A 17,858-nucleotide genomic window follows, 5' to 3' on the forward strand; every position below is an offset into this window, starting at 1 on the left:
TGTCCTTATCAATATTCCTATTTTTCTTTTAAGTTGATTCTGAACGCACTCAATGTCATCTTCATTTCTATGAGTAATCCAAGAATATTCATCAGTTCAAAATTTGTTGTAAGAACTTTATTGCTTTGATAACAAAACTACAGCTTCTCTTTAAAATAGCCTTACCAGGGAAAATTTGGCTGATCCAGGGTATAGCTACATTCTCCTGCAGCTTCCCCTTGTATTTTACCATTTGCAGCTGTGGTAAAGGTACAGGAGTTTCAGTACAGATATTTATTACATAAGGCTACATTCTCCTGCAGCTTCCCCTAGTATTTTAGCATTTGCAGCTATGGTAAAGGCACAGGAGTTTCAATACAGATATTTATTACATAAAGATGATCTTCCAGACCCAAAGGCCCTGTTAACAGTTAGCACCAAACAAGTTAACTAGTAACTGCTTAAGGCAAGACATAAAAACAGCATCAAGTACAAAAAAAGTTCTTCCCCAATATGGGAGAGTTCATTTCACAGGTTCTGTCCTAACCGATGGAAGCTTTTCCTTGTGCTTCAGAACAATTCATCCTAACAGTAAACACTGCTGAGCTACGTGGACCATCATAAGGCACTTTATTACAACAGAAAATAGTGTAAAACTGTTGACAGTAACAAAACTTCCTGTAAAACAAAAATGCAGCCTCATAGAGATATACCACAATAAAATAATAACGTCTGGGATAGGGGGGTTACCTAAAGCTTGTAAATAAGCCACCACCTGCCACACGATCCCATCCTTTTCAGTAATGAAAGAGCACAGGCACGGGAAGTCTGGAGGCTGTGGAAGTTCTCACAAAGACATACAGCAACGAGGAGTCTTCAAAGGCCGCAAAGCACAGGGAGCAGAGTAACTCCGTGTGCGTTACTTCAGCTCGAACCTGAGATCACCTGAGCCTCCGAGAAGTCCAAAGTCGCAACATTATTTCCACACGATTGCGATTTACGCACACAAAACATGTGCCCATATGACTTGGTCCATCGGCGGTTCACTCGCTGGGCTTCAGGGAGTCGTAGCCCTCCTTCAGCAGGTCCCGCCACGTCCGCAGGCAGCGCGCGTTCTCCAAGCAGCGAGCTGCCAGCGCTTCCACCTGTGCTGACACGGCACTCGTCGCCTGCAGGACGCGGCTCAGCGAGAAGGCAGCCTGAGGGCGGGCAGACAGACAGATAGAATCATAGAATCACAAGGTTGGAAACGACCTGCAAGATCATCTAGTCCAACCGTCTTCTCATCACCATTGCTACCACAAGCCATTAAACCATATTTCGTAGCTCCTCATCCAGACACCTCTTGAACACTGCCGGGACGGTGACTCCACCACCTCCCTGGGCAGCCATCCCAGTGCCTGATCACTCTCTGACAGAAAAAGTTCTTCCTTATGTCTAACCTGAATCTCCTCTGGTACAATTTGCGGCCATTTCCCCGGGTCCTGTTTGTTGCCTGGGAGAAGAGGCCAAACCCCTCCTCATCACAACCTCCCTTCAGGAAACTGTAGAGTGCAATGAGTCTCCCCTGTGCCTCCTCTTCTCCAGACTAAAAAATCCCAGCTCCCTCAGCCGCCCCTCATAAGACTTGTGCTCCAGACCCCTCACCAGTTTCGCGGTCCTTTTCTGGACACGTTCCAGGGCCTCAACGTCTTTCCTGCAGTGAGGGGCCCAAAACTGAACACAATACTTGAGGTGCAGCCTCACCAGTGCTGAATACAGGGGGATGATCACCTCCCTGCTCCTGCTGGCCACACTATTTCTAATGCAGGCCAGGATGCTGTTGGCCCTCTTGGCCACCCGGGCACACTGACGGCTCATGTTCAGCTGAGCATCAACCAACACCTCCAGATCCCTTTCCTCCTCACAGTCATCCAGCCACTCATCCCCAACCCCAAGTGCTGCATGGAATTGTTGTGGCCAAAGTGCAGGACCCGGCACTTGGTCTTGTTGAACCTCATCCTATTCACCTCAGTCCAGTGATCCAGCTTATCCAGATCCCTCTGAAGGGCCTCCCTACCCTCAGGCAGATCACCACCACCTCCCAACTTGGTGCCATCTGCAAACTTACTGAGGGTGCACTCAATCCCCTCATCTAGGTCATCAATAAAGATATTAAACAAGATGGGCCCCAGTACTGACTCCTGAGGGACACCACTTGTAACGGGTCACCAGCTGGACTTAACTCCTTTAACTACTACTCTCTGGGCACGGCCCTCAGCCAGTTCCTTACCTGTCTTATACCTGTCCAAACTGGGCTGCCAGTTTCGCAGAAGAACAGTATGAGATAGATAGACTGATAGAAAGACGGTCCCCCCTCCCGCCCACTAGGCGCGCACTCACGTCGCCGATCTGCATCTCCACCTCCTCCAGCTGCGAGGCTCCAGCCGGCGCCGCTCCCTCACTGCCGCTGCGAGCCCGCCGAGGACCGGTGCTGGGAGAAGCCTCCGCCATAGCCCGCGCCGCGCCGCGCCGCGCCCCGCTTCGATCCCGTCCAATCTCGCGAGAATCGCGCGCCCTGCCCCGCCCCGCTCCGATCTCGTCCTGTCTCGCGAGAGCCGCGCGGCACGCCGGGAGCGGTAGTTTTCCCCAAGGGGCGGGGCGAGAGCGGTGGAGTGCGCACGCGCGGCGGGGCAGGGGGCAGATGCCCGCGGTGCTGAGGGCGCGGAGTGGGGCTGTGTGGTACCGCCATGTTGTTTTCCCGCTGTCCGTCCTCTAGCCGAGGTAACTCGGGGAACCGGCCGCAGGGCTGCACGCACGGCGCGGTGGGGTTGGGTCTGGCGCGGAATGCGGGCAAAGGTCGCCGCTGCGTGGCAGCCGGTGTCGTTCCCTTGTCTGGCCGGCGGCTCTAGGGGCTCCTCGGTGCTGTCTGAGGGGACTTGTGTGATAAGGAGCCACGGTGCAGGTCTGGGCCGTGTAACCCTGAGTGCCTGCAGCCCTGCTGGCCTGTCAGAAGTGAAGCTATGCGTCCTGTGAATTTGTTCAGTCTGGAGAAAGAGAAGGCTCTGGGGAGACATCGCTGCGGCCGTGTAGTACTCGAAAGATGTTTATGAGTAGAAGGGAAAACAACTTCTCACACAGTGGAGCTGGAGCTGGGTGGGTTTTGATGTCCTTGTACTGCTTCTTGTAGAACCGTTTGTGTAGGAACAAACCCCTAAAAGTCACCTAATCCAATTCCCCTGCAGCAAACAGGGGCACCTTCAGCTAGATTGGTTGCTAAGAGTCCCATCCAGCCTGATCTTAAATGTTTCCAGTGACGGGACACCCACCACCTCTCTGGCAGCTGTCCCAGTGCCTCACTGCTCTTATTGTAAAAAAAACTTCTGACTTATATTCAATCTAAACATCCACTCTTTTAGTTTGCGGCTCTTTTCCCTTGTCCTGCCATGACAGACCTTGCTGAAGAATCTGTCTTCTTCTTTCTTATGGCCTCCCCATTAGATAATGAAAAGCTACTCTCAGGTCTCCTGAGGGCCTTCTCTTCTCCAGCGCTGTCAGCCTGTCCTTGCAGAAGAGATGTTCTATCTTTGGGATCATTGCTGTGGCCTTCCTCTGGATGAGTTCCAACAGATCCTTATCTCTTCTGCATCAAGAACTCCATATGCAGTACTCCAGGTGAGGTCTCACCAGTACAGAGTAGGCAAGCAGGATCTCCTTCTTTGCCCTGCTGGCCACGCTTCTTTCAATGCAGTCCAGAATACAGTTGGCTCTGTGTGCCGTGAAGGCATGTTGCTGACTCATGTCCTGGTTGCCATTCTCTAGTACTTCCAAGTCCTTTTTGGCAGGGCTATGCTCCATCCTTACAACTTGCACTGACAGTGGAAGGTTGCTGTGACCAGGTGCAAGACTTTGCACTTGGACTTATTGAACCCACAACAGGGGTTAGAACTTGATGATCCACAAGTTCCTTTTCAATCTAGGCCATTCTATGATTCTTGAGGTTCGCCTGGGCCACTGCTCAAGCCTGTTTAGGTCTCTTAATGGCATCCCATCCCTTGGATGTGTCAGCCATGCCACACAGCTTCCAGTTGCAGGCAAAGGATGCTTGAGGGTTGTGAGAAGACAGGCTTATAGCTCTCATGCCCTTTTGGCTATGTACAGAGTTCACATAAAAAATTCATCACAGCCAATGCTTACTGCTTGGTGTGTCCTGGCTCTTTCTGTGCAGGACTGTGATAGGAGATGTTTTTATTGGCCTTCTAATCACCTATCGTGGTTTCAGCTGTGACATTTTGGTTTTAGGAAAGAAAAAAAAAAAAAAAAACAGTGTTGATAACACACCAGTGTTTTAGTTGTTGTTGAGCAGTCCTGTGAGAAGCCAAGGATGTTTCAGTTTTTCAGCTTCTCATCTTGCCAGGGTGGGGGCACAGGGAAGTGGGAGAGGACAGAACCTGGACAGCTGACCTGAACTGGCCGAAGGGTTACTGTTGAAGTTCAAAGTCAAATAGGAACTTGAAATATATGTTCCTTTCTATCCTGTGCATGCTTTCTTTTGTCAGCTATCAGAAATGGTTGGCTAGTATGTTGAGTGGTATTATGATAAGAATGTTGCTGATTCAATGTGATCCTAACTGCTAAAAATCTAAGAATCTGTGTTTGACTCTTCCTTTTCTGGCAGACTTGAGGGAGGGGAGGGACTGTCGTATTTGTTGTACTGCTTGTGCTGGGAAAAATGGAAAGCTTTCAGAAAGGTCTGTTTTGGCAAACCTGTTTTCTGTTTTTGCAGCACGTCAGTGCTTTCATGCTCTGAAGCTCATAAAGAGGGACTGCCTTCCGTCGCTGCATACAGCAGGATGGGCATCCACTGCTGCTGTGCCTCGTATAACCACACATTATACCATTCATCCTCGGGACAAAGACAAACGATGGGAAGGTTAGTGGGGAAAAATGCATTTTTAAAACTTCTATTCTGAATGAGCTTTAATAGCACTGAAATTTGCTGCTGTTTTTCTTTTTAACAGAGATTGTATTAAGTACAGTACTTATTGCAAATGAAATGTTATGCTTGCCATCTCGTGAGTGTCTTTATTGCTCTGAAATGAAATTAGATTAAATCCAATCCTAGATATTTCAAGAAAATCTACAATCAACTTTAGTGTTAGTGACTAACATAGCAAGTTTTAGTTCTGTCATGTATGTATGTGTTGGACTTCTCAGTTGTGTTTACTGTAAGAGTGTGAGAAAATAAGATGAATATTCATCTCTGGGCATTCCAGTCTCTGCATTTATCAGTTTTAGTGGTTTCACTTCTGGAAGACTCTGATTAATTAGTGTAAAATAAAGGAATTTGTTCTAACTAAGGCTCTTTTTTTAGTTCTTTCTCCCTTCCCTAGAATTTCACCAGCTGTCTCTGATGTAGCTAGCCAATTGGGCTCCTAATTAACTTCAGTGTTAACTTCCTGATATTTACAGTGCATAGAGATTGTTTTTCGTGGCTTGTTTTCTTACAACTTAAAAAGAGCTACTTTTACACTGAAAGGCTAATGTCCTTGTGCACTGTTCCAAATACCAAAGGGATTCTGTTAAATCTTTAGCTGCCTTTTACGACAGGTAATACTTCTCAGATACCAAATAGCCAGTATCACTAAACAAGGTTTAGCAGAAAGAGGTTGGGAGAAATCAAAGATTGGACTATCTAATTATCATCTTTTTTTTTCCTATTAAAGGGATAAACATGGAAAGATTTGCAGAGGAAGCTGATGTTGTCATTGTTGGAGGAGGCCCTGCAGGTCTTTCTGCCGCTATTCGTCTCAAACAGTTAGCTGCTGAGCAGGGCAAAGAAATACGTGTCTGTCTGGTGGAAAAGGCATCTCAGATTGGTGCACATACCCTGTCTGGTGCTTGTCTTGAGCCACGATCCTTAGAAGAACTCTTTCCAGACTGGAAGGAGCGGGGGGTATGTATGAACATACAAGCACGTTACTAGTGTGTAATAAATTCATCCATTCGACTCAATCTTGTGTTGTGTAGTACTGTATAAAATATGTTGATCTTGCAAGGTGCAAGCAGTATTTGTTTTTTTGCTTTGCAGTGTTGGGTTTTTTTTTTTTTTGTTGGTCTGGATTGGCTGTGAAAACCTTGCTGCCCTGTTTCTGTTCTCTTTCTTATGTAGGCTCCACTTCATACTCCTGTAACTGAAGACAAGTTTGGAATTTTAACAAAGAAATCTAGAATTCCAGTACCAATTCTGCCAGGTAGGGTGTGGGGAGGAGCTCTTTGTACTGTCTTTTCAGTTTCCTTTTCAGGTTTTTTGTGCCTCAAACGATTTTGCTTCAGTGTAGCATTGTGAACGTATGGAGAATCGCTTGCAGTGTTTGTATCTATGTAGATGATAGATGTAATAACACAGTGGTATTATTTTGAAAATAGTAGTTGTAGAAGAAGGTATAACATCTGATGTGTACAGCTGGTGTTTGTTTGCTTAGTGTTCTGTTTCAGGTGTGTTTGTATGCTTATTTGTTTCTTGCCCAGGACTTCCAATGGTTAATCATGGGAATTACATAGTACGTCTGGGACACTTTGTGAGATGGTTGGGTGAACAAGCAGAAGCACTGGGTGTGGAGCTGTATCCAGGCTATGCAGCTGCTGAGGTAATAATGACATCAGCATGCATATGAGAAGCATTTTGGAACCCCCTGTGCTGGACCCCATATTATTTGTACATTAACAGCATTTGTACAGTCACAACATTCAGTGACTAAACTCCCAGGCTCAAATCCAGCAAAGCAGATCATAAAGTACACTAATAATTACTCTATCGTCCATGTTGTACCATTAGACAGCGGAAAGACATGGTGTTTAGAAGTTGTGTATTAGGTCTTGTGAATGGAATACAGATCATTTAAATATTTTGATTGTTTGTTTGTTTAAATATTTCCAAAGGTTCTTTTTCATGAAGATGGTAGTGTGAAAGGAATAGCAACTAACGATGTAGGCATTCAAAAGGATGGAGCACCTAAAGTAAGTAGCTATGTTTTCTTTAACTAGAGATCTGATTCTTGTAATTGTGATGTATCTGCTTCTAATGGTGTCGGTGATCTCACTGCAGCCCAAGAAACAAAATTCAGTGCCTGTTTTTCCTTTCTATATGGAATTGATTAATTACACAGGAAAGTTCTGGTCTCAGAACATCATAAATTCCTTCTGAGATGAGCAGAAAAAGCCTTTGAAAAAAGGAAGTTTGGCTGTGGATGACTTGAAGGAAAGTCTGAAAGGATGCTTTGACATACGAGAGATCAGGAAACAAGGGAAAGAATTCTAGGAACACCTAGAAAAAAGATGCAGAGGTGGAACAGAAGCTGTTGTCCAGCTGGTGGCTATCAATGCATAAGAGAGTGTACTTCTGGCTGATTTATTTTCTTCCATGCAACTGCTGCCTCATTTGTTGACGGTCTGTCTGCCTTGCTGGGGCAAGGTACATTCTCAGTTTTTGTACTTTGGATGCAGCAGCTGTCCAACCACCACGAAATGTGACCCTCTGTCCTCAGTTTCAGACTTCAGCTGATTTTTAGAGGAATCTATAACCTGTGGTAAGCATGTTTCCCCCTCATGCAGTATACAGGGAGAGTTCAGCACCTCAGAATAGCTCAATTTTTGCACAGTTATGAGGCTACAGAAATTCTGGGTGCAAGTTGTTGGTTTTTTTGTTGTTGTTCCTTAGTCTTAGATGAATTTTCTTACTAGTTTACATAATGTTTCCAAGAAGTATTTACTTTCATGTAAAAATCTGGGCTATTTTTCTCATGTAAGGCAGGGATTGAGAAGAAAAGACTCATCCTTGTTTTAAGAGGCAAAAAAGCAATGGAGGAGGAAGCAGTGGTGGGGGAAAATAATATATTTTTCTCAGTATAATGTTGTCTGTCTTCCACAGTGGATACACACAATTTCCAGGTATACATTTCATCCAGTAGGAGGTGCAAGTAATATGCTACAGTAATAAAAGATAGTTTTGGTTTAATTCAGGAGGAATTTTTTTTTTTTTTAAGGAATCCTGAAGATCTGAATTTTTTTAATTGCCACTCATTCTTGTAGAAAATATCTGTGAAAATAATATTGTCTGTTAAGTTCATTAATTTGTACATAATTAAGGTGCAGCTACAGTAAACTGAGTATTCAAGTGCTTTAGCTGTCAGCTCTTAGTACTTCCCGAGCATTAAGATCCAGATAAATAGACTTTGCATAGTCTTCAAAGCAAAATTGCCTTCAGTGTGTTTATGCAGAGCCTAATCAAGCACTGTGGTTAACAAATATAGTTTCATCTTGTGGTCAGCACTGATCAAACAAAAAACAGTGAAGGGAAGAATACATGATTAGTATTTAGATAATATGTGTTTAGAATCTAGTATCCTTAAATTGCAGGATTAATCAACTAGCCTATTCTAGCCTAATGCTAAAAGTGAAGTTAGAGGTTAAGTTTCTTTGCTCTGTGGGGATTCCTCTGCATGGTGTGAGCAAACTGATCTGATACGAGAAGCCCTTCCTGTACAGGGTGGTGATTCAGTGCAGTGCTGTTCTACTGGAATCCCCTTGCAGGGTTTGCTGGAACTGTATCATAGATGGCTGTAAAATACAACTGGACAAGAGCCGTAGCTTGCAGTGGTTTGTAGACTCTGGTCTGGACCACACAGTACTGTAAAATCACCTTACTGCTCTCCGTTTTCTTCCTGGGAGTTTGTTGTGACACAGCTGTAACTTCTTACCAGATGCTCTATTTTTGCAGGCTACTTTTGAACGAGGCTTGGAACTCCATGCTAAGGTCACTGTCTTTGCTGAAGGCTGTCATGGACATCTAGCCAAACAACTGTACACAAAATACAATCTAAGGGAGAAATGCCAACCCCAGAGCTATGGCATTGGGTTGAAAGAGGTATGATCTGCGTTATTTTAATGATAAAGGAGAATAATGTCAAGATACAATGTAGTTTGCATTCAAACTACTTTGTATAAGTTGTTGCAATGATTTGAATAACAGTTTCAGATGTCAGAAGCTTTGCAGTTTTGAAGCTAATGGCATTCCCTGAATGTCTTAACTGAATGCTTGTTTCAGCTGCTGTTTCTCCTTTTATCCAGAGATATCTGTAAAACCATTTTCACTTCTTTAAAATCCTTCTCATTTGTGAAATCTGCTTTCAGTACTTCTAGTGAATAAGAGGGGATTTCTTGCTGCCTAATCTTACGGTATTTTATTACCTGAGGATGGGAAGAATGGTTGTCTGATTTTTCTCGTATATTCATTACAGAGGAACGTGCTGTTTCAGATGAGTTATGCTCTGAGCTTCTCAACTTACTTTCTGTCTCCACCCCCTGCCAATTCTTTCACTGGGCTTGTAAAATCAAGATAGGGATTGGGTTTTGTTTTTAAAATCTTTTATGTTCAGGGAATATTAGTCATGAAAAATACCTACAGGTGACATAGTCTTAATTAAAATTTCTCATACTTCAGTTGTACGATTAAGACTGGTTTCAGCATAGCTGTCTGCTTTGGGAAATAGTCCAATAGGAGGTAGAGCTATAAAGTGAAATAAAGTGATGCTGATCAGCCAATAACCATGCTATGCACATCTGAGGGTTATTTTTACTTTGGACTAGCTCTGAGTCCTGTGATCTGAGTACTCTTTTGTGACTGGAATGCTTTAGCTGGGCTTCTGGAGCCAGTCTTGGAGTTGAGTTTCATCTGAAAGGAATTCAGATCATGTCTTCTGTGTCTGCTCTTTAATGTGAACTAAAGCACAGTAAGTGGGAGCAACCAGGAGTCCAGCTTAAAATGTACCTCTTAATCCAAACTGAAACACCCATGTGTATGTATCCTCTGTGCTTGAGGTGCTCTAATGGCACTGAGCTGCTGGAAGGAGTAGTTCCATTCCCCTTTCATCACTAGATTACACTAGACACAGAACTTCATACAGAAGAGATGTTTTGTGAAGTAAGCAGAAAATTGACCTGTTAATGAAAACATGAAAGTGCTTCTGTGAGTGTGCCATGGGTTAAATGAGTGGTGGAGATGTGCAGGAGAGAGAAGAGAGGGCAATTAGTTGGGCAGCAACATCTGGGTCAATTCAGCCATGTGGTTAAGCCTGACTTTGAAAATCTTGTGAGGAATTGTAGCAAATCATATGAAAAAACCCCACAATTTTAGTAGAAAAAAGTCTTTCATTAAAAGAATCCAATTGTGTTTGAATGAGAATTTTGGATATAACACTGGAGACTCAGTCATATTTTCTAATGTGCAGTTTTTCAAGGAAGAAAAGTGCTGACAAATTTGTAAGTGGTAACCTAAAAAAATATATATATACTTTGTTACCTGGCTTTCAGGTGAATGAGTTTATAATTTCAGCAGTAAAATAATTTATCTTTTTTTTTTTTTTTTTTCCCCTCAGCACTTAATTGTGTGTTTGTCTTTTATGCTACTGAAAGCCTGTTGCTTTGCAGTATAAAATAATTATTGGTGATCTTCATTTCAGTTATGGACTATTGATGAAAAGAAATGGAAACCAGGAAGAGTAGAACATACCGTAGGCTGGCCTTTAGACAGACATACCTACGGAGGATCCTTTCTTTATCACTTAAATGAGGGTGAACCTTTAGTTGCTCTTGGATTTGTGGTATGTGAAGTTATATTTTCTCTCATATGTGGTTGTTGTTGTTGTATAAAAATGAAGACTGAACATTTTCTTTGTTTTAATGTGAAGATGAAAACACAAGGGCAGCAACAGACCAAATTTAGTACTTCCACTGTTTTGAGTGCACTTAGTCCTGTATAAGGCAAGATTAATTATATTTGAAAGTTAAGAAATGTCAAAATCAGGTCACTTCTTGCCTTTGAAGTTGATGTCTCTGTCAGTCTGAGCTGATTCTTGTACTAGTTATTATGTTGCACTTTCATGAAGCTCAGTGATGAAAGTGGATGCAAATAGTCCTCTAAAAGCAGGGAACAGAGAGAAATCAAGTACTGTTTGATGCTGACTCATAGTGTATTTTGCTGATTTTTCTCAAATAAAACTTAGAGGATCCAGAAATTATTCCACTGGACAAAAGAGAAAATTCAACAACTTATATTTTTCTGTATTTTATATGATAAAGATGGGAAATCTGGATAAACCTTTGAACAAGTTCTCAAATGAGTAAAATGCAAATTGTGGCCATTCAGCAAATGCATGTCTCTTCCCATTTTCTTCTTTCATCATTCTTTTCCCAGTGTTCACCTAATGGGAAATAATTGACTGGGCTAAATGATGTGAACTGTTTTCAATATATGAGTGTGAGGAGATAACTATCTAGAAATAATTGTTTAACCCTTCTTTCAGCTTGCTTAGGGCAGTTTTTGAAACACAAATTTGATACGAGTTTTCCTACTTATCCTACCCATTAAGCCATGCTTAATTTAATTTCACAGATGTATTTCAAAGGCAGATGGAAGTGGTTACAATGCAATTAAGTACCTCAGTTCTTCAGGTTTTAGGTAGCTCATAGTCTTATGGCAGCAAATTCTCAGACTTGCTTGGCACCGTCCTGTTTTTGGCAGTGCTTTAAGTACAAAGATCCTAAGGTTGGTTCAGTGTGAAATAACAGAAGCGGTTGTGCTAATACGCGGTTGTTTTCTGCTCCTAACTTTTTTGAAATTTCATAATTCATTTTCATTAATGTTACGCTTCTTTTTAAGGTTGGCTTAGATTATCAAAATCCCTATTTGAATCCGTTTAGGGAGTTTCAGAGGTGGAAGCACCATCCTACTGTAGAACCTACTTTGGAGGGTGGAAAAAGGATTGCGTATGGTGCCAGAGCGCTGAATGAAGGTGGTCTCCAGGTAATTGTTTAATGGAATGATTCACTTTCAGATCTTGATAGCCACGTTTGTAGCACTGCAGATTCAGATTGCGTGCTGTGGGGAAATGACAGAAATGTGTTCTCTGGCTGGAGGCAGCTGCTGTGATTTGCTAGACTTGGATTCTGTAATGCTAGCAGCCTTCTGACACAATCACTTCACTTTCTACTTTGTTAATGGGGTTTGTATTGCAAGCAAATGTGTTTAGCAATGAAAGAGCTACAGGTGACTCTTCATTTTGCTTGGAAACCTGGGGGAGAAGGAGGCAGCACTTAACCTTTCTGTTTTTCTGGGTGAGTGGAGGGTGGTGGGATGTTCCTAATTGAGTGTTCTTTTGTGTGCTTGACCCTTAAGTCAGCGATGGTAGCCAGGCTGTTTGCTATCTCCAGCCAATTCAAGGGGCTGTTACCCTCTGTTCTCTGACAGCTTTGACTTTTCTTTTTAATTTGAATCCCTTCTTTAATATAAACGTGGCGTAAGGCAGCTTTTGCAATACAACTACAACTTCAGCAGCAAGATAATTATTGGTGTAATCTTTTGGAGCCTTGATGCAAGTGTGAATGCCTGGGACTGAGTCATGTGGGTTCGTGAAGTAACTCACTGCTCATGCTTGTGATAACATGTTCAGTCAGTCTGCTCTGCAGTCTGAACTGGAAGTATGTTGTGTCTTTGCAATGGGTTCATGATAACTGCAGTGTCACTGGCTTATCTCAGAATAAAGGCTGCTCTTTGCGGTGCCCTCGTTTCTCCATCACAGAGAGTCATTCTTGAATTTCTGGCTTGGATGAAGTAGTCACATTCGGAGCACTTGTGTGCTTACAGTGCTTCAAACATACAGCTAAAAGAATGTGGTAATTTTATTGTCACTTACAGCCATTGGAGGGCTGAGTTACAGGAGGTATGGCTTTTTCACTTCTCTATCTCCAAATTATTGGACTTCTTTTCTGGACTTAAACCAACACATCCCTTACTTTGCACTACTAATACAAAAGAAGTTAACTTTCTGTAGTTAGTTGTCTATTTGATCGTGAAGTTACATTTTTAAGTAACTATAATGTAAAATATATGTATAAATTATACCTCTGTATATGTATTTTCTGTAATATGTGCAGTTTAAAAAAAAAAGAAGAAAAACTGACAGATGAGTCACTTTTTCACTGAAAATCACTGAAGATTTTTTAAAAGAGTAACTTCTCTTTTGCATATGTTGCTTTGATAACTGTAGCAGTCTGACTAATTCATGTCACTGGACTACAGGAAGATTCCCTTACATAAACTGGTTCTGTAGCTCCGCTTTTCATTTTGATGACAGCATTGCATCAAATAGATCTGTAACATTTCTACTGATGTAAGATTATTTGTCTGTTCTCTACAACCTTATTTCATGTTCTTTAGTCTTTAAAATAACTGGTATGAGAAGTAGAACCAAATTAACATCTGTGATTCAACAAATTGCCCAAGACACAGGGAATGCCATGAAGTAAAGCTTTTTAGTGAGCACTGTTTGGATATTCAAAACTGGGTTGTCCTGGTAGTGAACAGATACTGACAAAACAAGCAGAAGGAAAGTAAGTTATTTCAGATTATCTTGAATTCCAAGGGATACTTTTTTTGTAGTTAGTACAAGAGGATAGATGTATATTAATGAAATACACATGATGCTTGCAAATCATCTTCTTGTCTTAGGTTTGAGTTAATTGTGCTCAGTGACATCTTGCTCCTTGCTGAACAGGGGTAAGGAAATGATTTAGCACCAAAACATAGGTTTGTTGGCTGCTGAGCAACTTCTCTCAAATAACACGTTTTAGGAGAGAGGGCACTATGCAGTTTAACAGAGAAGATTTGTGAAATAGAACAAAGATAGCAGTCTGTAATATACTGTGAGGTGAGACTGTGTGAAAAATGGAAGCACAAATGTCATTTAAAAAACAATTCACTCGAAATTGAAGGTGGAATGTGATGTTTGTGGGTGACAGTAACCAGTCATGTTACAAATGAAGCAACTAGAAAGAGGGTATGAGGAAAGAACAAGTGCTGTTATTTTATACCCAGGTGTACTACGATGGCTGCATTCTTACTGGCTTACCATGCAAAAAATTGAGCAACTCTGTATATTTTTAGGTAATACAGATCCAAGTGTAAAGGACAGTCAAGTCTCATGCCAGTTTGTCAGAATGTTGTATTCACTTCAAAATCAAACAGAAAACAACTTTCTTTCTTTTTTCCTCTCCAGTCAATACCCAAGCTCACCTTCCCAGGTGGATTGTTAATTGGTTGCAGTCCTGGACTCATGAATGTGCCTAAGATTAAAGGGACACATACTGCAATGAAAAGTGGCATATTGGCTTCAGAAGCCATCTTTAGCCAATTAACCAATGAAAATCTCCAGTCAAAGACAATAGGTAAGATCACTGTACTGTCATGTGGAATTACCTTGTGTTCAGTTGAACCACCAGTAGCTTAGCTGTAACTTAATGTCTGAAGGAAATACGAGTAAATCCTGAAATGATTGTGGTGGTTTAAAAAGATACGTAATGTTTATTTACTATTTATGTGGTAAATTGATTTAAGAAATAAGCTTTTATTTAGTGATCAGTAAATACTGATCCTGCTGCTAGAGCTAGAGCAAGTAAGCCTCTAATGAGCATCTGAAAAGTAAGCTTATACTGCCTATACAAGAAAACAAGAATGGTATATCTTGTCCTACAAATGTTAAAATGTGCTTCTTTATTCAAAAAGTCTTACTGAAAGACTACAATCAGAAAGCAAAAAAATTACATGGAGCTGATGAAATGTAAGCAAAAGAGGGTGCAGTTTCTCAAGTTTATTCTTCACTATTTCATTAGTAGGATAATTTTTTTTCCTTCTGTGGTAGGATGCTTCAGTCTTTGCAGTAGTCTGTGCAAGATTGTGTATTCTCTATTATGTAATTTAAACATGCTCAAGTGACCATCTGACCTGACCACATGTAGTGTTATACTTAAGCCTTGCTTGTTCCCTTAAGTCTGTTAACAAAGGCTGAACAGGAGATAACCTCGTTAAGATTTCAGTTACTCTGGAAGTGGACACCGTAGCCATGTGGCACGTGATAATTATTTCAGAAATCTCTTTGCAGCAGTGGATCATTCTTAGTGAGCTCTTGTTCAAGTGTAACACTCAGCAAAAGATAGCACAGAGTATGCTGAACAAATAAATTAAACTCCTAGTTTAGCATAACGTGATAAAGTGCTTAGGACCCATCTGAGATAATCTGTCTTACTGGGTTACTGTGGCACTCACTGATCATCAGCAGATTTTATAAGCTGCTACCAGTTCTGTCTACACAGGGTATTACTGCCCAGTTACTGCTTTGGGCATAGATAAGGAGGCAGAAAATAGGGACCGAAGCATGTTTTCACATACAGACAAACCCTTAGAACTTAATTATTTACAACATTTAATCCTGTGCAGTAGTAACTGAATGGTGATGGAGAAGCTCTCGGGAAACTTTATTGATAGGAAACTTGTTTTTTTCCTAATCACTTGGCTTTATGTATACTGTAGTAGATGTGGCATGTGCAGTGTCCATAGTATTTTTAACAAAAATCAGGAATTTGTAGTCAAACGAACCTTGTTAACTTGCTGGCTCCTGAGGGAGAGAAATAACATTGTCTAGCACTGGTGTCCTCCGCTTAGGCCACAGCCAAAGTTACTGACAACAGCACGTTTGTGGTTGCTTAACTTGTAAAGAAAAATCTTGTAACTTGACAATTTAAAATGAAAAACCTGAGTCTTGAATTGCAAGTAAACAGTTCTGGTCAAATCTTAGAGTCCAAGAGAGTAGTTGCTTTCCAATAGAGGTGCCAGTATAACTGTCTGCTTCACAGTAGACGCTTGCAACTGCCAACAAACCAGACTTTTCAGGAGGCTGAAATACACTCTTTAGGATACTCTTACCTTAATAATTTGAAATTCTGATTTTCTTCCTTCGTTGTTAACGACTGTCTTTATTCAACAATCGTTTTGTGTTTTAAGGATAGCTTTACATACTCTAGGTACCTAACAAGTAATGTCCTGCTGTAGGACTTGATGTGCAAGAATACGAAGAGAACCTGAAGAAGTCCTGGGTCTGGAAAGAGCTGTACTCAGTTAGAAACATCCGACCATCCTGCCATAGCATGCTTGGTGTGTATGGAGGGATGATTTACACAGGTATTTTTTATTGGCTGCTCAGAGGAAAGGAACCATGGACATTAAAACATCCAGGTAATTTCATTATTTCCTGAAAAAAATGCATGTGTCACTCCTGATCTTAGTTAAAGCTAGAGCATTCGTGGGCAAGTGGCAAGACTCTAGAAATCAATGGCTAATTGGTGAAGCAGACTTGTTACATTACCTAGTGCATCACATACACAAAGGCATTAAAGCAGTTTTCCACTTGGGCATAGGGGTGTCTTTTGAAAAGGACTTCCTCTTAGGAAATAGTTCATTCTGGTAAGGAGGGAAGTCAAAAAAGCTTGATTAAATTGTTCAAGAGTGACTGCAAATTATTGTAATTCTATTCTGAATCTTATTTGTAATAATGTGTTAGGATCAGATTTTGCTCAGCTGAAGCCAGCCAAAGACTGCACACCTATTGAATACCCAAAGCCTGATGGAAAAATCAGTTTTGATCTCCTGTCATCTGTGGCTTTAAGTGGCACAAATCACGAACATGACCAGCCTGCTCATTTGACTCTGAAAGATGACAGCATCCCTGTGAGCAGGAATCTGGCTGTATTTGATGGACCAGAACAAAGATTTTGCCCAGCAGGTAGGTAATAAAAACAAAGCATTTTGTACGTTTAAAAAAAGTAGTTCAAGAAAATTCCTTCTGGCCTTCTGAGTACAAGTATTCTGTTCCATTCCTCTCCCCAGAAGAGAGTTCAAGGGGCAATCTTTAAACTTATGTTGTTAAAAATACTTTCATGACAAAAAAGAAAGCTATTCAGTGACACTTCTAGTACACTTCTGTCCTTATGCTTGCAATGTATTTGACCATACATGCAAGGAGAAACTGGTCAGTGAAGTGACAAACTCTTGTGTTTTTCCCAGGCGTTTATGAATATATTCCTCTGGAAACAGGAGAAGGATCAAGACTGCAGATAAATGCTCAAAACTGTGTCCACTGCAAAACATGTGATATTAAAGACCCAAGTCAGAACATTAACTGGGTAGTGCCCGAAGGTGGTGGAGGACCAGCTTATAATGGGATGTAAACAGGCAGAAAACTTTTCTGTGACTTCTGATCAACCAGCAGCTAGGTTGGAGTATTTTCTGCTGAAGTGTAAAGTACAGCACTGATTTGAATGTTTCAGTTTGAGACTAATGTGCCATTCTCAATTTTAGGTATGACCATTGCATAAAACAGAAAGTGAGTGTGCTTTGGTTATTCAAATAGAACAACTTATTTAAATAGAACAACTTTTCAGGAGTCTTGTGGCAGGCAGAAGAAAGTTATTCTCTGGACTAACACATGAACTTGGCATCTTAGATATGCTGCTGAAATTCAGTGTTGATAGGAGCCATAGCTGAAGTCATTGGTTTGCTGTGGTGGAAGAGTCTAGTGACTATCCTTAAAAAAAAAAAAAAAAGCCTTTCTCTGTCTACCTGAAGTGCTTTACTTGTAATCCTACCTCACAGTAGGGGAAATACATTAATCTAGAAAACTGTCACTGTTTGTGTTACACATTTTACATAAAAGTTAGATTTGTTTCTGTTTTTCTTCCTGATGATGATGGGGAGCCCATCTGCAATACAGTCTGCAAGGAGGTTTAACAAATGCTTAATAGTTTCACCCCGTGATGTGTGCCAGCACTTGTTTCTTGCAAGGAATCAGGTCTGCACTAATAAAGAAAGAAAGGAAAAAAAAAAAAAAAAAAAAAAAAAAACAAAAAACCAGAAACTGCCCAAATTGCTTCAGTGGTAAACCAGACTTCTTAGGAAGCACCATTAAGCCACAAAAACACCACTGCTGCTTTTATGCATTAACGATGTATCT

The 17,858-nt window shown here is 41.4% G+C and overlaps 2 protein-coding genes across 3 annotated transcripts; one reads left to right on the forward strand and one right to left on the reverse strand.

The window, feature by feature from the left end:
* Positions 1 to 102: 102 nt before the first annotated feature.
* C4H4orf46 (chromosome 4 C4orf46 homolog) lies at positions 103 to 2,540 on the reverse strand. The gene is made up of 2 exons (XM_010709454.3): positions 2,362 to 2,540; positions 103 to 1,178 (listed from the first exon to the last, which is right to left on the reverse strand). The coding sequence occupies exons 1-2, from the start codon at positions 2,470 to 2,472 to the stop codon at positions 1,023 to 1,025; spliced, it is 267 nt and encodes an 88-aa protein (XP_010707756.2). The 5' UTR covers positions 2,473 to 2,540; the 3' UTR covers positions 103 to 1,022.
* Positions 2,541 to 2,589: 49 nt separating this feature from the next.
* ETFDH (electron transfer flavoprotein dehydrogenase) lies at positions 2,590 to 17,762 on the forward strand. 2 transcript variants are annotated; one of them, XM_010709442.3, is made up of 13 exons: positions 2,590 to 2,742; positions 4,745 to 4,891; positions 5,685 to 5,914; positions 6,131 to 6,212; positions 6,490 to 6,608; positions 6,901 to 6,978; positions 8,738 to 8,884; positions 10,479 to 10,619; positions 11,678 to 11,821; positions 14,073 to 14,241; positions 15,902 to 16,084; positions 16,410 to 16,631; positions 16,913 to 17,762. In XM_010709442.3, exons 1-13 carry the CDS (start codon positions 2,709 to 2,711, stop codon positions 17,074 to 17,076), a joined length of 1,860 nt encoding a protein of 619 aa, XP_010707744.1. In that variant the 5' UTR covers positions 2,590 to 2,708; the 3' UTR covers positions 17,077 to 17,762. The 2 variants fall into 2 exon arrangements, with proteins under 2 accessions (XP_010707744.1, XP_085078143.1); XM_085222017.1 differs by lacking the exon at positions 2,590 to 2,742 and adding an exon at positions 3,511 to 3,633.
* Positions 17,763 to 17,858: the final 96 nt, after the last annotated feature.

Source organism: Meleagris gallopavo, chromosome 4 (assembly GCF_905368555.1).
Source record: "Meleagris gallopavo chromosome 4, MGAL_WU_HG_1.1, whole genome shotgun sequence".
NCBI lineage: Eukaryota > Metazoa > Chordata > Aves > Galliformes > Phasianidae > Meleagris > Meleagris gallopavo.

Excerpts from the sequence above, each read along its gene's own strand:
- ETFDH (XM_010709442.3), top strand. The coding sequence starts at position 2,709 with ATGTTGTTTTCCCGCTGTCCGTCCTCTAGCCGAG. Across the intron at positions 5,915-6,130 it reads CAGACTGGAAGGAGCGGGGG|GCTCCACTTCATACTCCTGT; the intron begins GTATGTATGAAC and ends TTTCTTATGTAG. Across the intron at positions 16,085-16,409 it reads ATGGACATTAAAACATCCAG|GATCAGATTTTGCTCAGCTG; the intron begins GTAATTTCATTA and ends ATAATGTGTTAG.
- C4H4orf46 (XM_010709454.3), bottom strand. The coding sequence starts at position 2,472 with ATGGCGGAGGCTTCTCCCAGCACCGGTCCTCGGCGGGCTCGCAGCGGC. Across the intron at positions 1,179-2,361 it reads TGGAGATGCAGATCGGCGAC|GCTGCCTTCTCGCTGAGCCG; the intron begins GTGAGTGCGCGC and ends GCCCGCCCTCAG.